The sequence below is a fragment of the Bufo bufo genome, chromosome 6 (genome assembly GCF_905171765.1).
Source record: "Bufo bufo chromosome 6, aBufBuf1.1, whole genome shotgun sequence".
Taxonomy (NCBI): domain Eukaryota; kingdom Metazoa; phylum Chordata; class Amphibia; order Anura; family Bufonidae; genus Bufo; species Bufo bufo.
Window position 1 is genome coordinate 309,601,465 of NC_053394.1, and position 22,697 is coordinate 309,624,161.

The following is a 22,697-nucleotide window of genomic DNA, read 5'->3' on the forward strand; positions in this document are numbered from 1 at the left end:
TTCTTGAATCTGAGGGTTGCTTTAAGCCTCGCCACCTAGGGCAGCGATGGCTAACCTCCGGCACTCCAGCTTTCGTGAAACTACGACACCCATCATGCCCATTTATTTCTGTGGAGTTCTGAGAACTGCCAAGCAAGTGTGCCTCTTGGGAGTTGTAGTTTTCGACAGCTGGAGTGCCGGAGGTTAGCCATCACTGACCTAGGACTTCAGAAGGTCTTTCAGATTGACTGACTGTAAATAATAGTCTGCCACGCAAGACAAAATGTGCTTGTGCAAAGTAGTCCCCCTACACCAGGGGTGCACAACCCGCGGGCCGCATGCAGTCCGAGAACCAAGGTTTGCGGCCCCTGTCCTCCCACATAGAAACACAGCTGATCATGCGATCAGCTGTGTTTCTGCCCGCAGCGCGATGGAGCATTACAGCTCCTGCTGCCGCACTGTAGCAGGAGCAGGACGGGTACCCGGTTGTCATTGACAGTGGGGGAGCCTAGGAGAAGGCAGAAGCAGTGTGTATCAGCCCTTCTGCCTTCTCCTTAGATAGGTGAGCAGCGCACCATGCAGAGTGGACCTGGCTTGGGGGCAGCGGAGTGCAGAGCTGCAGGGTCAGGAGACCCTGATCAGCTCTGCCTGTGTACAATGCCCCCACAGCAGGCTGGTTTCCCTTGTAACTGGGGCTCCTTTGGATGCCCCAGTTACAGTGGAAATAGTGCAAAAAATAAGTCTTTGTCCCCAATGGTCTTTCAGTGACCTCTTGGGGACAAATTATGCGGAAAAAGTAAAAAAATAAAAATATTAGAGAAAAAAATAAATAAAGTAAAATATGATGTGGCAAAAAAAATGTGAAAATTATAAAAAAAATTTTTAAATACAAATAAAATAAAATGCAAAATATGACCTCTTGGGGAACATATGTGGCAAAAATATATTTAAATATATATAAAGATAAGTAATAAATCAATTACAAAAAAATACAATAAAATATTAATCAAATAAAAGTAAAAAAATAAAAAGGAAAAAGTGAAGTTAACAAAGTCAGTGTATTTGTAGCAGAAATATATAAAAAATTAAGTTAAAGATAAAAAATAATAAAATACATAAAAGAAAAAACACCCACACCAACCAAAACTGTCGCCATTATTGCCTCATTTACGTGAAACTATACATATTATATAACAAAATGACCGACACAAAATAGGGAACTAATTATAACATTTTATTTTGGTGTCAGATTGCATATTATAAAAATAAGGAGCTATAGTTTTAAAAAAAATTTTTTTATTTTTTTTTTTTTTAATGTTCTGTACAGTTTCCCCCAAATAAAACTAAAAAAAATAATTATAAGACCCTATGTGTCAAGTGAAAAATTGTTGCAAAAATTATTTTGGTAGTCCCGACACTAACTGTTCGAACCACCACATATGCTAAATCACAAAAAGTGTCTTTTCAGGCCTGGTTATTAAAGTGTTAACCAATAAGCGCTTTCCCCACTAGTAAGGGAAAATGCTTACTGGTTATTACATGGCGCCTGTAACTGGCAGGAGGTGGTAATACCCAAGAAGCGCCGTCCTCTGCACTGAAGAAAAGTGCCGATTTTATGAATAGGAGGCAGGAAGGAAATGTCGCCACTTTTTTCCGTAAAAATGACTTTTAACAAGTCCCTGCAGCACAGCCCCAGAAACAGAAGATTCATACTTACCTGCTTCATGCCGCCCTGCCTCCATCTTCCGGTTCCTGCGCTTTTACACCTGTCAGTGCATGGCCATGGTCACATACACCGCTCCAGTCAATCACTGGCTTCAGCAGTGACATGCTGCTTGTGACTACATCACCGCTGAAGCCAGTGATTGGCTGGAGAGGTTCATGTGACCATGGCCATGCACTGCCAAGTAAAAACCGTGCAGGGAGCAGGTAAGTATAATTCTTCGGTTTCAGGGGCCATGCTGCAAGAACTTGTTAAAAATTCATTTTTTACTGGGAAATCCCTTTAAGCCCCTAATACATTGCGAGATAACAAGTGTTCATGATAACTGGCCTGTATAATCGGGCTGCACATCTCTGTGTACTCAGGGATGTGCTACTGATCAATATAACTAAATGAAGGAGGAATGACTGTCATAGTGATCATTCCTCCCCAGTCACTTTATTATTGGCCTGTGTAATAGGCTGATGCAAATGAGCGCCAATCAACATATTTTTTATTTGCAGCCCCTTGAAATAGAGCGATGTGACAATGCGGCCTGCAGACCAAAAGCTGTGCACCCCTGCCCTACCCATAGTATTGGCTGACATAAGATGTGTTATATGTTCTCATCATGTATCTATTAATTGGAAAAAAAATACACCATCTATCTCAGGCAGTTGCTGAAATGAACGGCAAGGAAATAAATGGACGCTTGGTTTATGTTGGAAGAGCTCAGAAGAGGATAGAACGTCAGAGTGAACTGAAACGCAGGTTTGAACAGATCAAACAGGAGCGAATCAGTCGTTATCAGGTAATGTGGTCAAGATTAGGCTGGAGCTGGGTGTAATGTCTTCTACAATGTCCCTGTAATATTAGAAGATCATATTCTGATACTAAAGAACGGTCTGTTCTGTCCCTTGCATTTGATCAAGGTCCCTGGTTCTTTACCAGAAATGTTATTTTTTTATACTGTGAGAAATCCGGTGGTTCCTTGCTACTTTAGAACTAGCTGTTCCAAAGAAAAGATCACTTCTAGTTCTTAAGCGTTCCAAAAATAATGTAAATATGGTACAAAGTGTCAGCACATTAAATGCTAACAGTTCAGAATACACATTGGGGCCGGTTTATCACCCCCTGTACTCTGGAACTCTTGGTTCTAAAAGTTTCAACATTGAGCTTTTTCCCCAAATTTTTGGACTTGTGCAAAAATTTGCCACCCCTCACTCCAGTTTTGGGAAGTGGATGTGGTTAGCTATGTTATTTCTTTTCCCTCCAGTAGGGGGCATAGAAAAACTGGAGTAGCATTTCTAGACAAAGGGCCAGATTTATCATTACTCTGACAGCTCAATCCACTTTCACATATGGCTAAAGTCCGTTTTAGCCAAGTCAGATTTATGATCGGCCCTTTAAGACTGTAATAAATGTGGTTTGACGATAGCAGTTTATCCGTCAGTAAGCGGCTTTAAAAAAGTCGCACTTCTTCACAAAAAAGTTGCATAAGATAAGCATGGTCCACACTGGAGTGATTTTGCAAATTTTTTTTGTAACTTTTTAAATTGTCACAATAGTAAATCTGTCTAGAGATTAATTTACATAAGAAAACACGCCCACTTTCAGAAAACTGGCGAGCATAGTGCAGAGCCAATAAAAGTCGCTAATTTTTGCGCAGTTTAAGCGATTGCGCAAAATTTAGCGACTTTTTCATTCCATTATTCTGGCTTGAGCTAATGATAAATCTGGCTCAAAATGTTTAAAGTGTACCTAAACCTTCATACACACTTTATTAAAACCTGTCCTAATTGTAATGGAAACTATTTTGTAATGTATTTTTTTATTTAACTTAAATAGGTGGCAATCTTTTTTTTTTTTTTTTTTTTTTTTTAGGATTGCATTTTACTCATTTTGGGCTAAAAATCATTTTTCATTTGGTCTTTATTAAATATATTGAGCCGTTCTGTCACAAAGGGTTAACTGTTTTTCTACCCATGTGAATAATCCTTCTCTAATTTACTGTTGTCATAAACACTTATTTAAGCCACATTCTTATCAGTAAGATGAGAACTGAGCTACAATGAGTGTTTATAATGTCAGAGAGCAGAGATAAGGAGCTTGCTAGATTAGCTGGCTGATGGAAGAGAGAAAATTCAGATCCTTCTATTAGGGCATCTCAGCCCTGTACAGAAAAAGTGTTCCATATTTGTAATCAGGGCCGTCTTTAATATTGATTGGACCCTGGGCAAGAATTTACTTGTGCCCCCTGCATCCCGCCTTCCCACACCCTAGCATGCAATCACGCCCCCTCCACCATAACACACACACAAAAAACTCCACACACCTCGTAGAGTAGTAAACTTTAATAATGATGAGTGGCCACTAGAGGTGTTCCTTGGCAGTAATGCAAATACTGGCTTTATTTCTGAAAAGGCAGTGTTTACATTAAAAAGCTTGGAGAGACATGCTATAGACACCAGACCTACTACGTTTAGCTGTTGTGGTTCTGGTGACTATAGTGTCCCTTAATATGAAGAGAAAAAAAAGAATCAGCACAAAAGTATCAAATAAATAAAAAAAAGCACAATTTCTGACACAAATATATATAGTATTTTGCAGATTACAGTTTTTTTTTTTTTCCCAATGTGCAGATAGTACTGTACTACTAACCCCTCCATCCACCCCTACATACAGGGTAATACAGCGCCACATACCTCTTACGTGACGTCTTTGACGTAGATGTTCCCTTTTTTCATCTTCTCCTTTCAGACCAGACCACCGTTTTTCAGCCATTTCTCGTCTCGCAGTTTGACAAACAAAATCTTAGTTTACTACTTTTCCATCATCCTGCCATCTTCTGGACATCATCCTACCACTCCCAATACTGTGCCGCTGAGCTCCCCAATACTATACTGCAGAAACAGATAAACCCCCTGATAATAGAAGTACAATGCAGATAGCGCCCTTCAATAATTATTGGCACACAGTGCCCTAAAATAACTGCGCCCAGCAAATGGTGCCCCTGACACTAATATGGTAAACATAACGTCCCCCAAAAATAATTGTGCTAAGCTGATACTGTGCCAAGGTGCCCCCACAGTAATAGTGCTCCCAAAAGTCCCACCAATAGGAATAATTCTCTGCTAGAGCACACATGGTAGTAATAGTGCCCCCAACATGTCCCCACTGTGCCCCAGAAGTAATAATGCTCCTATAGTACCCATACTAGTAATCATGTTCCCCATAGACCCCCAGTAGTAATAAAGCCCATCATAATGCCCCCTAGTAGTAATAATTCTCCTTATAATGTGCCAGTGCAAAAAATACCCCCTTTTAATGCCCCCTGTTGAGCTAATGTCCCCACATATTTTTGGTAAATTTGTTATTTTTTATAAATAAAAATACATTTTTTTTACTTCATTTTACCAGTGTCATGAAGTACAATATGTGATGAAAAAACAATCTCAGAAGGGCCTGGATAAGTCAAAGCGTTTTAAAGTTATCACCACTTAAAGAGGACCTTTCACCGATTATTACACTATGAACTAAGTATACAGACATGTAGAGCGGCGCCCGGGGATCAACAGAACAAGTGCAGACTCCGCCTACCATAACTTAGGGACTGAAATCTCCGCCTACCATAACTTAGTGAGCGGAGATACCGGAGGGCATAGCAGGAGAACGGAGCGGCGCCCAGGTATAATAGTAAGTGCAGTGAGATCCCCGGGCGCCGCTCTACATGTCTGTATACTTAGTTCATAGTGTAAAAAGTCCTCTTTAACCACCTCCGGACCGCCTAACGCAGGATCGCGTTCCGGAGGTGGCAGCGCTGCGCACAGTCACGCATATATGCGTCATCTCGCGAGACTTCCTGTGAACGCGCGCACACAGGCGCGCGCGCTCACAGGAACGGAAAGTAAGAGAGTTGATCTCCAGCCTGCCAGCGGCGATCGTTCGCTGGCAGGCTGGAGATGTGTTTTTTTTAACCCCTAACAGGTATATTAGACGCTGTTTTGATAACAGCGTCTAATATACCTGCTACCTGGTCCTCTGGTGGTCCCCTTTGTTTGGATCGACCACCAGAGGACACAGGTAGCCCAGTAAAGTACCACCAAGCACCACTACACTACACTCCCCCCCCCGTCACTTATTAACCCCTTATTAGCCCCTGATCACCCCATATAGACTCCCTGATCACCCCCGTGTCATTGATTACCCCCGTGTCATTGATTACCCCCCCTGTCATTGATTACCCCCCTGTCATTGATTACCCCCCTGTCATTGATCACCCCCCTGTAAAGCTCCATTCAGATGTCCGCATGATTTTTACGGATGCACTGATAGATGGATCGGATCCGCAAAACGCATCCGGACGTCTGAATGAAGCCTTACAGGGGCATGATCAATGACTGTGGTGATCTCCCCATATAGACTCCCTGATCACCCCCCGTCATTGATTACCCCCCTGTCATTGATCACCCCCCTGTAAAGCTCCATTCAGATGTCCGCATGATTTTTACGGATGCACTGATAGATGGATCGGATCCGCAAAACGCATCCGGATGTCTGAATGAAGCCTTACAGGGGCGTGATCAATGACTGTGGTGATCACCCCATATAGACTCCCTGATCACCCCCCTGTCATTGATTACCCCCCTGTCATTGATTACCCCCCTGTAAAGCTCCATTCAGACGTCCGCATGATTTTTACGGATCCACTGATAGATGGATCGGATCCGCAAAACGCATCCGGACGTCTGAATGAAGCCTTACAGGGGCATGATCAATGACTGTGGTGATCACCCCATATAGACTCCCTGATCACCCCCCTGTCATTGATTACCCCCCTGTAAAGCTCCATTCAGACGTCCGCATGATTTTTACGGATCCACTGATAGATGGATCGGATCCGCAAAACGCATACGGACGTCTGAATGAAGCCTTACATGGGCGTGATCAATGACTGTGGTTATCACCCCATATAGACTCCCTGATCACCCCCCTGTCATTGATCACCCCCCCCTGTCATTGATCACCCCCCCTGTCATTGATCACCCCCCCTGTCATTGATCACCCCCCCTGTCATTGATCACCCCCCCTGTCATTGATCACCCCCCCTGTCATTGATCACCCCCCTGTCATTGATCACCCTCTGTAAGGCTCCATTCAGACATTTTTTTGGCCCAAGTTAGCGGAATTTATTTTTTTTTTCTTACAAAGTCTCATATTCCACTAACTTGTGTCAAAAAATAAAATCTCACATGAACTCACCATACCCCTCACGGAATCCAAATGCGTAAAATTTTTTAGACATTTATATTCCAGACTTCTTCTCACGCTTTAGGGCCCCTAGAATGCCAGGGCAGTATAAATACCCCACATGTGACCCCATTTCGGAAAGAAGACACCCCCAGGTATTCCGTGAGGGGCATATTGAGTCCATGAAAGATTGAAATTTTTGTCCCAAGTTAGCGGAAAGGGAGACTTTGTGAGAAAAAAATTAAAAATATCAATTTCCGCTAACTTGTGCCAAAAAAATTTTTTTTTTATGAACTCGCCATGCCCCTCATTGAATACCTTGGGGTGTCTTCTTTCCAAAATGGGGTCACATGTGGGGTATTTATACTGCCCTGGCATTCTAGGGGCCCCAAAGCGTGAGAAGAAGTCTGGTATCCAAATGTCTAAAAATGCCCTCCTAAAAGGAATTTGGGCACCTTTGCGCATCTAGGCTGCAAAAAAGTGTCACACATCTGGTATCGCCGTACTCAGGAGAAGTTGGGGAATGTGTTTTGGGGTGTCATTTTACATATACCCATGCTGGGTGAGAGAAATATCTTGGTCAAATGCCAACTTTGTATAAAAAAATGGGAAAAGTTGTCTTTTGCCAAGATATTTCTCTCACCCAGCAAGGGTATATGTAAAATGACACCCCAAAACACATTCCCCACCTTCTCCTGAATACGGCGATACCACATGTGACACTTTTTTGCAGCCTAGGTGGGCAAAGGGGCCCATATTCCAAAGAGCACCTTTAGGATTTCACAGGTCATTTACCTACTTACCACACATTAGGGCCCCTGGAAAATGCCAGGGCAGTATAACTACCCCACAAGTGACCCCATTTTGGAAAGAAGACACCCCAAGGTATTCCGTGAGGGGCATGGCGAGTTCCTAGAATTTTTTATTTTTTGTCACAAGTTAGTGGAAAATGCAGATTTTTTATTTATTTATTTATTTTTTTTTCCATGCAAAGTCTCATATTCCACTAACTTGTGACAAAAAATAAAAACTTCCATGAACTCACTATGCCCATCAGCGAATACCTTGGGGTCTCTTCTTTCTAAAATGGGGTCACTTGTGGGGTAGTTATACTGCCCTGGCATTCTAGGGGCCCAAATGTGTGGTAAGGAGTTTGAAATCAAATTCTGTAAAAAATGACCTGTGAAATCCGAAAGGTGCTCTTTGGAATATGGGCCCCTTTGCCCACCTAGGCTGGAAAAAAGTGTCACACATCTGGTATCTCCGTATTCAGGAGAAGTTGGGGAATGTGTTTTGGGGTGTCATTTTACATATACCCATGCTGGGTGAGAGAAATATCTTGGCAAAAGACAACTTTTCCCATTTTTTTATACAAAGTTGGCATTTGACCAAGATATTTATCTCACCCAGCATGGGTATATGTAAAAAGACACCCCAAAACACATTCCTCAACTTCTCCTGAATACAGAGATACCGGATGTGTGACACTTTTTTTGCAGCCTAGGTGGGCAAAGGGGCCCATATTCCAAAGAGCACCTTTCGGATTTCACAGGTCATTTTTTACAGAATTTGATTTCAAACTCCTTACCACACATTTGGGCCCCTAGAATGCCAGGGCAGTATAACTACCCCACAAGTGACCCCATTTTGGAAAGAAGAGACCCCAAGGTATTTCGTGATGGGCATAGTGAGTTCATAGAAGTTTTTATTTTTTGTCACAAGTTAGTGGAATATGAGACTTTGTAAGAAAAAAAAAAAAAAAAAATCATCATTTTCCGCTAACTTGTGACAAAAAATAAAAAGTTCTATGAACTCACTATGCCCATCAGCGAATACCTTAGGGTGTGTACTTTCCGAAATGGGGTCATTTGTGGGGTGTTTGTACTGTCTGGCCATTGTAGAACCTCAGGAAACATGACAGGTGCTCAGAAAGTCAGAGCTGCTTCAAAAAGCGGAAATTCACATTTTTGTACCATAGTTTGTAAACGCTATAACTTTTACCCAAACCATTTTTTTTTTTACCCAAACATTTTTTTTTTTATCAAAGACATGTAGAACAATAAATTTAGAGCAAAATTTCTATATGGATCTCGTTTTTTTTGCAAAATTTTACAACTGAAAGTGAAAAATGTCATTTTTTTGCAAAAAAATCGTTAAATTTCGATTAATAACAAAAAAAGTAAAAATGTCAGCAGCAATGAAATACCACCAAATGAAAGCTCTATTAGTGAGAAGAAAAGGAGGTAAAATTCATTTGGGTGGTAAGTTGCATGACCGAGCAATAAACGGTGAAAGTAGTGTAGGTCAGAAGTGTAAAAAGTGGCCTGGTCTTTCAGGGTGTTTAAGCACTGGGGGCTAAGGTGGTTAAAGTGACACCACTTAAAGGGTCAGATTTGCAAAAAAAGTTGAAATAGGGCTGAGTCCCTAAGGGGTTAAGTACCAGGACATCAGGGCGTACCTGTACGCCCTGTGTCTGTAAGAGGTTAAAGGGTAGCTGTCACCATGAAAATGTGAAATCTGCAGGCAGCATGTTAGAGCAGGAGGAGCAGATTGATATATAGTGTTGTGGGAAAAGATTCAGTATAACATGTATTTTATTTATATTCCTGCTCATTCTGGGCTCTGAAGTCACAGAGACGGTCCTATCAGTGATCGACAGCCTTCTCTCTCACTGTGTATACAGAGGTAGCTGTCAGTCACAGAACCGCCTCCTTGACTTTAAAGCCCACAATGAGCAGGAATTTAAATTAATGAAATGCAAGTTTTACTTAATCTTTTCCCATAAAACTATATATCAGTCTGCTCAGCTCCTACTGCTCTGTAAGATGCTTCCTTCAGCTTAGACAGCATGTTCAACGTGACAGGATCCCTTTAAAGTTTAAATACCGGGGAAGCGCCAGGATAACACCCTTAGGCCTCTTTCACACTACCGGGTTTTTTTTTGCGTTCCGTATACGGTCCGTATATGGAACCATTCATTTCAATGGTTCCGCCAAAAAAAACGGAATGTACTCCGTATGCATTCCGTTTCAGTTTTTCCGTTCCGTTGATAGATAGAACATGTCCTATTGCCCGCAAATCACGTTCCGTGGCTCCATTCAAGTCAATGGCTCCGCAAAAAAAACTGAACACATACGGAAATGCATCCGTATCCGTTCCGTTTTTGCGGAACCATCTAGTGAAAATGTTATGCCCAGCCCAATTTTTTCTATGTAATTACTGTATACTGTATATGCCATATGGAAAAACAGAACGGAAAAACGAAACGGAAACACAACGGAAACAAAAAAAAAACCAGAACAACGGATCCGTGAAAAACGGACCGCAAAACACTGAAATAGACATACGGTAGTGTGAAAGAAGCCTTAGGGTTAGCCCCAAGTCAAACCGGTTGGTTGTCACAGTGGGTCCACACTCTCTGATCCATAACAGTGTGTGAACGTTTAGGTAAGATGTGTTATTTGACCCCTACCATACATGTACCTCACAGCTGGACGTGACTTAAAGACCAGTGACGTACATGTATGGCAGGCTGATCGGGCGGTGCAGGAGCTGTGCCCGTCCGATCAGTGACATGCACCCGGCAGTCACTGACAGCCGGGTCCCTGCTGCGGCGTATTAACCCCTTGTATGCCGCGGTCAAAGCTGACCGCTGTATGCGGAGGGTAAGGGTCCCCTCCGCATCTCCATCGGGTCCACGCGCTGCAGTGGCAGGGATCCGATGGCAGAGTAGGCAATGGCAGAGTAGGCAAGCCCGATGCCTTCCATTGGCATCGGGGCTTGCCTTCTACTGAAGCCTGTGAGATCCAGCCCTGTGAGATGACAGCCAATGCATTACAATACAGGTTGTATTGTAATGCATTGCAGAGGGGATCAGACCCCAGAAGTTGAAGTCCCATAGTGGGACAAAAAAAAGTGTTTTTCATAATAAAAAATAATTTGCTTCAAGTTTTTCCGCACTTGCTTGCGGATGCTTGCGATTTTCACGCAACCCCATTCATTTCTATGGGGCCTGCGATACGCGAAAAACGCACAAAGAGCATGCTGCGATTTTCACGCAACGCACAAGTGATGCGTGAAAATCACCGCTCGTGTGCACAGCCCCATAGAAATGAATGGGTAGGATTCAGTGCGGGTGCAATGCGTTCAACTCACGCATTGCATCCGTGCGGAATACTCGCCCGTGTGAAAGAGGCCTTACAGACACAGGGCGTACAGGTACGCCCCGATGTCCCGGTACTTAAGGACACAGGGCGTACCTGTACGCCCTGTGTATTTCCGATCACCGCTGGAAAATCTGCCAAAGTGAAATTCTGAAATTTGATCTCCATTTTCCATAAATTATTGTGGAACACCTAAAAAAGTTAACAAAGCGTTGAATACCTTGAGGGGTTTAGTTTCTAAAATGTGGCCATTTATGGGTGGTTTCTATTATGTAAGCCCCACAAAGTGACTTCAGACCCGAACTGGTCCTTAAAAATTGGGTTTTGCGAATTTTCTTAAAAATTTTAAGATTTGTTTCTAAACTTCTAAGCCTTCTAACGTCCCAAAAAAAGGAAATGTTATTTACTTCATGTTTGGATCATTTTGAAGACCTATGGGAAATGTAAAGTAATAACTATTTAAGGAGGTATCACTATCTGTTTTAACTCCTTAAAGAGGACCTTTCACCAGAATAAAACATCTAAACTAACTGTACAGCCATGTAGAGCGGCGCCCAGGGATCCCCCTGCACTTACTGTTATACCTGGGCGCCGCTCCGTTCGCCCGGTATAGCCTCTGGTATCTTCATAGTTAGGCTCCACCCAGGGGAACCTCTTTCTCCTATGCTGTAGCGCTGGCCAATTGCAGCGCTCAGCTCATAGCCTGAGAGGTTTTTTTTTCTCTAAGGCTATGAGCTGAGCGCTGTGATTGGCCAGCGCTACAGCATGGGAGAATGAGACGCCGTCAGGTTCCCCTGGGTGGAGCCTAACTATGAAGATACCGGAGGCTAGAACGGAGCGACGCCCAGGTTTAACAGTAAGTGCAGGGGGATCCCTGGGCGCCGCTCTACATGGCTTTATAGTTAGTTTAGATGTTTTATTCTGGTGAAAGGTCCTATTTAAGGACACAGCCTTATTTCACCTTAAGGACCAGGCCATTTTTTGCAAATCTGACCAGTGTCACTTTAAGTGGTGATAACTTTAAAACGCTTTGACTTATCCAGGCCATTCTGAGATTGTTTTTTCGTCACATATTGTAATTCATGACACTAGTAAAATGAAGTAAAAAAGTTATTTTTATTAATAAAAAATACCAAATTGACCCCAATTTTTTTTAAAGAAATTGCAAATTTCCAAGTTTTAATTCCTCTACTTCTATAATACATAGTAATACCTACAAAAATAGTTATTACTTTACATTCCCCATATGTCTACTTCATGTTTGGATCTTTTTGGGAATATTTTATTTTTTGGGGATGTTACAAGGCTTAGAAGTTTAGAAGCAAATCTTGAAATTTTTCAGAAATTTTCAAAAACCCAATTTTTAGGGACCAGTTCAGGTCTGAAGTCACTTTGTGAGGCTTATATAATAGAAACCACCCAAAAATGACCCCATTCTAGAAACTACAACCCTCAAACTATTCAAAACTGATTTTACAAACGTCGTTAACCCTTTAGGTGTTCCACAAGAGTTAATGGCAAATGGAGATAAAGTGTCAGAATTTAGATTTTTTGGCAAATTTTCCATTTTAATCTATTTTTTCCAGTAACAAAGCAAGGGTTAACAGCCAAACAAAATGCTATATTTATTGCCCCGATTCTGTAGTTTGCAGAAACACCCCATATGTGGCCGTAAACTACTGTACTGGCACACGGTAGGGCGTAGAGGGAAAGGTGCGCCATATGGTTTTTGGAAGGCAGATTTTGCTGGACTGGTTTATTTACACCATGTCCCATTTGAAGCCCACCTGATGCACCCCTAGAGTAGAAACTCCCTAAAAGTGCCCCCATCTAAGAAACTACACCCCTCAAGTTATTCAAAACTGGGGTGCAGTTTAGGTGCACAAGAGTTATTGGCAAATGGGGATGAAATTTGAGAATTTCATTTTTGTGAGGTAATGTTACCAAAAATTTAAATTCTGAAATTTCATCTCCATTTGCAATTAACTGTTGAGGATCACCTTGAGGGGTGTAGTTTCTTAGATGGGGTCACTTTTAGGGAGTTTCTACTCAAGGGGTGCATCAGGGTGGCTTCAAAAGGGACATGGTGTCAATAAAAAAGGCCATCAAAATCGGCCTTCCAGAAACCATGTCGGTCCTTTCCTTTTGCGCCCTGCCTTTTAGTGATGCTTCAGTTTACGACCACAAATGTGGCGTTTCTGTAAACTGCAGTATCGGGGTAATAAGTATTAAGTTTTGTTTGGTTGTTAACCCTTGCTTTAACGGAAAAAACGGATTGAAATGGAAAAGTGCCAAAAATAGCTGTTTTGGCAGAGTTTTTTTTTTTTTTTTTTTGTATCTCTAAAGTCTGAGTCATTTTTGTTTTGTTCCGTTTTTTAGCCGATTATCTTATGTAGGGGCTCATTGCACCGTTTTATATTTTTTTTGGACCGTGTTAATCTGGGGGGTTAGGTCATGGGGTATTTTTTTATAGAGGAGATTATTACCGACGCGGCGATGCCTAATTTGTATATTTTTTTTAAAATTATTTTAGATTTACAAACTTTTCGAACAAATTTTTTTGGTGTCTAGTCCGAGAACCAGTTTTTTCTATCCGATTGTCAGTGGCTAAATTGGGATATAAATTTAGTACTCCATGTAAGTGTGGTACTCCCCGAAGCAACCGTCAATGCACAGGCCCGGATGATCAGGGCACGTTTCGCACTGAGTAGTGATGTCCTTCCATATCCCCCTCCTGCGACACACTATGCACTTTTTTTTGGGTCCGTCCCTTCTTTCCAGTATGGGGGACCACACCTGGAAAGTGTTGGCCAGGGCGCCTCCAGTTCCCGAGATACTCCGGCCTGCTCTTTCCCAGTCAGAAAAGATCAGGGCCTTGAGGACTGCCTCATAGAACTGAAGGAATGTCCCTGTGTTGCCAGCGCTCCGGGACAGCACAAAAGAGTTGTACAAGGCAACCTGCACCAAGTAGACCGCAACTTTTTTGTACCATGCCCGGGTTTTGTGCATGGCGTTATATGGCTTGAGGACTTGATCAGAGAGATCAACTCCTCCCATATACCGATTGTAGTCGACGATCCAATCGGGCTTGAGGACCGTTGCCGCGGTACCTCGCACAAGCACAGGGGTGATGCCGTTACCATGAATTGTGGACAGTACAAGGACATCCCTCTTGTCCTTATATCTGACCAGCAACAGGTTTTCACTGGTAAGGGCACGGGTCTCACCCCTGGGGTTAGGTACCTGGAGGGTGTGGGCAGGGAGGCCGCGTTGATTTTTCCGCACTGTCCCACAAGCGGACGTAGATCTGGCGGCGAGGGACTGGAACAAGGGGATACTAGTATAAAAGTTATCCACGTACAGGTGATAACCTTTATCTAGCAGTGGGTGCATAAGGTCCCACACACCCGGAGTGGGGGGACATTCTGGGGGTTGAATACGGGAATCTCGCCCCTCGTACACACAAAACTTGTAAGTGTGCCCTGAGGTACTCTCTGTTTGTACAGCTTCACGCCATACCTCGCCGCTTTGAGGGAACATTCTGGCGGAAAATGAGTCTCCCCTTGAACGCAATGAGAGACTCATCAACCGCGACCTCCCTTCCAGGTACATAGGCCTGTACAAATTTGGCCCCAAAGTAATCGATGACCAGCCTGATTTTGTACAGGCGGTCATAGGCAGGATCACCTTGGGGGGGGGGGGACATGCTGCATTATCTGAATAATGCAGGCATTTCCGGATGGCCTCAAACCGGGTACGTGTCATGGCCATACTGTAAAGTGGGGTCTGGTAGAGGACGTCCCCACTCCAGTAATGCCTGACACTAGGTTTCTTGACTAGGCCCATGTGCAGCATGAGGCCCCAAAATGTCCTCATCTCGGCTGCACTGACCGGGGTCCAGCCACCGGGCCTAGCCAAAAAGGAGCCCGGGTGTTGAGCAACAAACTGTTGGGCGTACAGGTTTGTTTGCTCCACCATTAGATTTACCAGTTGGTCACTGAAAAAAAGACTAAAAAAGTCATATTCCGTGAAGCCCACTGTGGAAATCTGGATTCCTGATTGGCCTACAAACTCAGGAATCACGGGCTCAAATCGCTCTGGGGTACACCAGACAAGTTCACCGGCAGGGGGCTCCGGTGGATTTAACTGGTGGGCCGGAAAACTAGTACGAGCCCCAGAGCTGCTCGTACTAGGGTGGGCCACAGGGTCCGCCTGGCGGCGTCTCCGCCGCCTTGGGGGCTCATCATCATCGCTAGATGATGAGGAGGACGCGGATGACAACAGGAAAGTGGGGTCATCCTCGTCCTCACTAGGACTCTCGGACTCGGAGGCAAGCTGGGCGTATGCCTCCTCGGCCGAGAACATCCGGCGTGCAATAGGGGAGTGTGTGTCTGCGTGCGTGTAAATCTTTATTCAGTGTGTGTGGGGGCATGGGTGTTCGCGTACTTATCCCTAAAACTAACAGAAAAAAAAAACTAACTAAAAAAAGGGGGAAAATTTAAAAAAAATAATTATTCAAAACTGCTGATCAACCGTCCGAAGTTGATCAGCGGTGGTGTGTGCGATGCGCTAACAGTGGCCGGACGCTAAGAGTGCCGGCCACAGTCAGTGTATGCACAAAAAAAATAAAAATGCCTGCGCCCCCAAAAAAAGTTGAGGGGGCAGGAGGGCAAGCGGCAGCACCCCTGGGGGGGGGGGGGGGTCTAGGTTCACACAGCTGTGCTGTGGACCCCAGACACCCTACTTAGGGTGATGCAATAAAACTTTTTTTTTTGCCACTAACTAACTTTTGGTAAATTTGGTATTTTTTATAAATAAAAATGAAATATTTGGACTCAAATTTACCACTGTCAAGAAGTACAATATGTGACGAGAAAACTGTCTCAGAATGGCTTGGATAAGTAAAAGCATTTTAAAGTTATCACCACATAAAGTGACACTGGTCAGATATGCAGAAAATGGCTTGGTCCTTAAAATGGCAGGTTCCTGAAGGGGTTAAAGGTGTTCTGCAGTAATTTTAAACTGATGACGTATCCACTGTATAGATCATCCGCATCTGATCAGTGGGGGTTCAACACCCGGGACCCTTGCCGATCAGCTGTTTGAGAAGGAGCGCCGCTGCCTTCTCAAACAGCTGATCGGCAGGGGTCCCGGGTGTCGGACCCCCCGCCGATCAGATACTGATGATCTATACAGTGGATAAGTCATCAGTTTAAAAGAACTGCAGAACCCCTTTAACGAGCAGTAAATGCCATTTGATAAATGTGGAGCAAATCCCTCCAAGGTAGACTCCTGCAAAACTGACTTCTGATATTTACCCTCATGATAAATGTAGAATCTGCCTCATGTGCAGGGCGCAGGTCTGTCCTGGTGAGCCGCTGCACAGATGAGCTGACTTCAGTAAACCTCAATGGAATTAGGCATGTCCATATGGCTGTTCATGTGGATGAACCTGCAGCCGCTGTGACAGCTCCCTGTACATTAGTAGAGAATCTCTATTACAAAACGTTATTACTTTACTTACATTAGTGCAGACCCCTCTTTAAGGTTTATTGTCCGTCGTAGTCCATTGCAGCAGTGTCCTAAATAAGGTACTGTATGGACTAAACAGAATGCATGAGAATTAAATGACACCAAATTAATAAGTGCTCAGATGGTTTGGATACTTTCATTTCTTAATCCCAATAGAGATTTTTAGAATATTAAGGTGGACCTTGGGGCCAGAGTCACAGTGATGTCTGCCCGGTGTCATGTTCTGTTATACATTGTGGATATTGCTGGGGTTAAACAGATTTCCGTGTCGGTATCATTATTGTCTGTGTCTTTTGAGCAGTTTATATTCTTCATCATTGTATTCTATTACAGGGTGTGAATTTATATGTAAAAAACCTGGATGATGGAATCGATGATGAAAGGCTAAGAAAGGAATTTTCTCCATACGGTATCATTACCAGTGCAAAGGTGATCATGTGTAATATTCTCAGATTCTGGGGAATAACCAGACGGACAAGTAGCACAATATACAGCTTTAATAAAGAAATCCTGAGCTGTTTTGAGTATTGCTCATCAGAACATGTTCTTTATAGTTTAGTGCAACACTTGATTCTCTCATTACTCGAGGACTTCTTACAGTTTTACTTTGTGAGAGGGGAGATGGTTTTATATGGTCTGGGACTCTTCAGACGTGGAGACATGAAATGCTCTCATAGCATCATCAATATCCATGTGGTCATTATGAGCTCCTGCAATATGGTGGAATGCACCTCTTTAGTACATCCATACATGCAAAATAGGATATGGATATGTGATGTTAGCAGACAGTCCTGTTACCTTATTTTTGTTATACTTCGAGTCACAATGGAGACTTCACGGTATTACCTGATCTCTTTTAAACGTGTCTTTTCATTGAGAAATTTATTGATAAGGGCTGCAAAAGTCAAAAGCTCTGAATGAAACCATAAAATGCATTTGTGAATAGTACATTACACAGCTTTTTTTTTAAAGGCAGTCTGTCACCAGATTGTGACCTTATAGACCGCTTACATAGCGCTCTAGCATAGCAGTCTATGTTTCTAATGGTACCTTTGATGTTTTCTTGTGAAGTTCCCCCAAGGCAAAAACTGACTTTTATTCATATGTAAATTAGGGCTCTCAAGTGCCCAGGACGGCGTTCACCTCGTTGGTGCCCAGGCTGTTCTGCCTCTTTTTGTCATATCCCCAGCCTCTTCCTCTGCCCGCCCCGCTCTTCCTTTGCGTCCTCCTTCTCTGCAGCGAGATCCCGCGCCTGCGCTATCCATTGCTTGGCCGGGGCATGCGCACTGCGATGCCCATTGTGGGTGTCTCTGGTCCGCCTCCTCCCCGCTGTTTCTCGCCGTTGGCCGGCGCATGTGCAGTAGCTACTGCGATGCCGTGCCCACAATGGGAATCGCAGTGCGCATGCCCCGGCCAAGCAATGGATAGTGCAGGCGCGGGATCTCGCTGCAGAGAAGGACGCAAAGGAAGAGCGGGGCGGGCAGAGGAAAAGGCTGGGGCGGGGATATGACGAAAAGATGCAGAACAGCCTGGGCACCAACGAGGTGAACGCCGCCCTGGGCACTTGCGAGCCCTAATTTACATGTGAATAAAAGTCCGTTTTTGCCTTGGGGGAACTTCACAAGAAAGCATCAAAGATACCATTAGAATCATAGACTGCTATGCTAGAGCGCTATGTAAGCGGTCTATAAGGTCACAATCTGGTGACAGACTCCCTTTAATACACAGCCTACAAATCAGAACTACCGTACTTCTCGCTTTATAAGACACTAAGTTTTAGAGGAGTTAAATCAGTAAAAAAAAAAGTTTCATCAGACCCCTAAATTAGATTTCCAACCTTTATCGGACACCTGGGGTCAGACCTTGGACCACCGGACACCTGGGGTCAGACCTTGGACCACCGGACACCTGGGGTCAGACCTTGGACCACCGGACACCTGGGGTCAGACCTTGGACCACCGGACACCTGGGGTCAGACCTTGGACCACCGGACACCTGGGGTCAGACCTTGGACCACCGGACACCTGGGGTCAGACCTTGAACCACCGGACACCTGGGGTCAGACCTTGAACCACCGGACACCTGGGGTCAGACCTTGGACCACCGGACACCTGGGGTCAGACCTTGGACCACCGGACACCTGGGGTCAGACCTTGGACCACCGGACACCTGGGGTCAGACCTTGGACCACCGGACACCTGGGGTCAGACCTTGGACCACCGGACACCTGGGGTCAGACCTTGGACCACCGGACACCTCTGCACTGCACTCAACGCTTCCTGGTCTTCTCAGGACCTGTGTTACGCAGTGTCATGTCATAGTCTGCGCACTACGTTGGGATACTATATTCAGTAAGGAGAGTGCAGCACAGGCCTGGAGAAGACCAGGGAATGGTGAGTACTTCCAGCGCTAGCCGTACTTCATTCACAGCTCCACTTGCCTCCTGCATACTAGGGAGCACTGCCTTATTGGAATCACTCATTAGTATTTGCTTTATATAAGACGCCATGCCATTTCCCCCCACTGTTTTTGTGGGGAAAAAAGTGTCTTATAAATCGAAAAATATGGCCTTTTTGATTGAGTGGTGGCAATTGTCACTAAATGCTTTATATTAATGATTGTATAGTTGATGAGCTTTTATGTTCTCCTGCAGAAATGGTCATAAATCCCATCAGAACACAGGTTAGGAACACACATGCCTATTAGTGGAGATGTTTTAAGCAGCCATATTTGGCTATATGACGAGACGAAACGAGCAATACAACCAACTTAAGCCCCTCAGTGTATGGTCTGCTTGATGTCTTCTCCACTATATATTAGACTATGTATAAAAGTGGGTTTTTTGTGAGTAATTCATTTGTGTTACAGTAAATGATTTCTACAGAATCTGTATATTTTCCATTTTAGGTCATGACAGAGGGAGGACACAGCAAAGGCTTTGGTTTTGTGTGCTTCTCCTCACCAGAAGAGGCTACCAAAGCAGTCACGGAGATGAATGGCCGTATAGTTAGTACAAAACCTCTGTACGTAGCCCTTGCGCAACGAAAGGAGGAAAGAAAGGCAATTCTTACCAACCAGTATATGCAGAGATTAGCAACAATGAGAGCCCTGCCTGGCCCTATGCTGGGATCATTCCAGCAGCCAGCGAGCTACTTCCTACCTGCTATGCCACAGGTAAGTTTTTCGTTGCTATTCCTTCTCACATACTTGCACCTAACTCCAGCTAACATAGATATCTCCAGCGTTATTTCCCGGGCACCCAGTAAAGTCTTATGCACCTATTACATACTGCAGTTCAGTAGGGCAATGATGAATATAGAACTGAACTAAACATGGGTTACTGGTTAGTTGTACTCTCTAGTAGAGGCTAATCTGTGGTGGCATGTTGCAGCGTGTAGGTCATAGTTATGTGTTCAGTAGGTTACAGATGGTCAATGATGAAATAATTGTCACAATAGAGATAATAAAATATATCCCCTTAGTTCAAGCTGTATGGTAAATTTGGTCGACTGAGAAACACTTTTGTCTAACTTTACTCCACCAATTGGTTGGCTTGCATTGAGCCAAAATTTTGGTGCCATTATGGCACACTTTCTTGCATCTTTAAAGGGGTTGTCCAGTTTTTTGGATGTTTCTGACTATTAATAGCAGCCTGCTGTGTACGTATTGGAAAAAAAAAAACATACCCACCTGCTACTGTTCCGGCTCCCTTTAGCAGTCTTCTGGTCCCTGTCCTGTAGACTTTTGGATGAACTAGGTCAGGTGAGCCGCTGCAGCCAAAGACACAAGTGCCAAATGTGTCACCGCTGAGGCCAGTCCATCTGGAAGTTTACAGGGTGGGACTGGAAGAACACTGAAGGAGCTAGGGTAACGGAACAGCAGGGAGCGGGTAAATGTATTTTTTTTTTTTTACAACAGGTTGCTATTGATTATTAAAAAAAAAAAGTCCAAAATGCTCGAAGCCCCCTCGTTAAGCCACAGCCTTTTCCACTGTGCCCATGCCCCCTTGTCAAGCAAAAAGCGTCTAACAGACTTAAAGGGGTAGTTTAACCTTGCTCGTTCTTGGCTTCCTTGCCGCTCTCACGGCCTTGATTCCCTGTTTGCTGTGGGCGGGGCTAAAATATTAGATGGATCGCACAGTGAGCAGGGCATGTAGGATTCAACCCCGCCCCTTGCTTCTGCGAGCGCGCTCATGAGGCTAATAGTCAATTAGCAACATAAGGCAGCTTGTAGTACAACATCATAGACGAGGGGGCTGGGAGTGACTGCGCATGCGCAAGAACATGTATGTTTGCTCCCATAAAAGCTGACTGGCAGGGATTCTATGCACTTGCACAGCCGCCGCTGATAACATTACAGCGGTGGCCGTAACCCCAAGAATCGAGCATGCAATTTGAGGCTGATTGAGGAGGAAAACAGGGTGACAGAGGCAAAACTGAAAATTGACCTGCATTGCAGAAACGATCCAAGGACTACAAGGAATTTATTAAAAGTTGATTATTGAGGTGAGACAACCCCTTTAATAAATGTGGCTCTTAGCAAGTGTGCCTGATTTCTGGCTCAGTTTTGTTAATCAGTCCTAATGTGTATATTTGTATACAGCGATTCTTGTTTTTTTTAAAACCTTAAAGGGGTTGTTCAACCCTGGTGACATTTTCTGTAGACCCTCCAGGGTAGCTGGACCCACGGTGGGAATTGTACTTACCTGATCCTTGCCGCTGGGTTCCAGCTCCATCGCTCTACCTTGGGCACCACAAGTCACATTTGGTTTGACGTCAGTCAAAGGGCCGCTACAGTGGTGATATGTCACTCATAACTGGGTCACTTGATGCATGGGTGACACATCATCGCTGCAGTGGCTACATCACCTGTGTCAAACCAGATGTTGATGCAGGAAGACCTGCAGCACCCAAGGGTGGGGCCATGGAGCTGGAACTCGGCGGCTGGGATCAGGTAAGTATGCCGGTCATGCTGGGGGTCTGCAGAAAAGGTGGCCACCAGAGGTAAAGAAACCCTTAAGTTGAAGACTTGAATCATTTGAAACTGGTTGCTAGGTTGAATTCTAGTTGTTGTACCTGTTGGAGTTGTTCAAGTGGTTGTCCATGAGTTGTTAAAAGAAAAAAAAAAAAATAAATGCAGGAAATGACCAGGGTGGGCTTCCGGAGGATCAGCAAAGGATTTAAAGGACAATTAACTGCAATAAATATATCTTGATTGTAATTTGTGTCTTGATAATCTCCCTTCATGCCCTTCTTCCCGCTGGGCTGCCACAGTCCACTGCTAGGATATATTGACAGAACTTCTCCCCATGTGCGTATAGAAAGGACCTTCTGAGCGTGAGCTCAGAAATCCTGACAGTGTATTGCTGTGGCACAGCTGGGCAACTGGAGGGAGTATCCATATAAAAATTAGCAATCCAGATTAAGAGCAAGCAGTACTATTCATGCAGTACTGCACTTTATAAAGCTTAAGGGAGGTGACCGATTTCTTTTAAGAGGCAAGTACAGTTTTTCCCAGTGTCTCCCCAGTGGCACTGATAGGAGGGTGCTCCCCGCCCCCAAGACAGGAAACAAACCGGAAGCTCAAACTTTAAAAGGGCCTCCTCTATTCAATTATATCATGATGCGGCGGTAGTCACCAGACTTATAGAATGGAGGCATAAAGACTCAATGAAACGGTGGGTCACTTTGGAGCAGTCTCTGTCACCTCTTTCCCTTCAAGCTGCACCCTGGATACCTGTGACTGACAGACCTAGAGAGGATTTGCTGTACCTGGATTTGCTGTACCTGGTAAGATTTGCTGTACCTCCCAAACATGCCCTTGCAGTTTGGGAGGATTGGGTTGCCAAATCTCAGATTACTTTTAGACCGGGGCCCATGACCCCACTCCATGGGAATCCAGCATTTATTCCGGGTCTGGTCCCTTCATCCTTTCTCATCAGAACTACACACAGTGTTGTTGAGAATCAGAGACGTTCTGTCAGCGGGGAAGCTCTCCTCATTTGAAGCTCTACGCTAGAATGCAGCCTTTAGCATGACATCCTGGTTGAGATGCTCAATTAAACTCCTTTT

General features: G+C 44.2%; 1 protein-coding gene across 1 annotated transcript in view; it reads left to right on the plus strand.

Moving 5' to 3' along the window:
* The window catches only part of LOC121004023 (embryonic polyadenylate-binding protein), a 90,550-nt gene that overhangs the window by 44,892 nt on the left and 22,961 nt on the right, over nucleotides 1-22,697 (plus strand). The window contains exons 6-8 of the mRNA XM_040436049.1: nucleotides 2,355-2,492; nucleotides 16,960-17,055; nucleotides 19,534-19,800. Coding sequence (XP_040291983.1) covers nucleotides 2,355-2,492; nucleotides 16,960-17,055; nucleotides 19,534-19,800 — 501 coding nt within the window. The remainder of the gene's footprint in view (nucleotides 1-2,354; nucleotides 2,493-16,959; nucleotides 17,056-19,533; nucleotides 19,801-22,697) is intronic.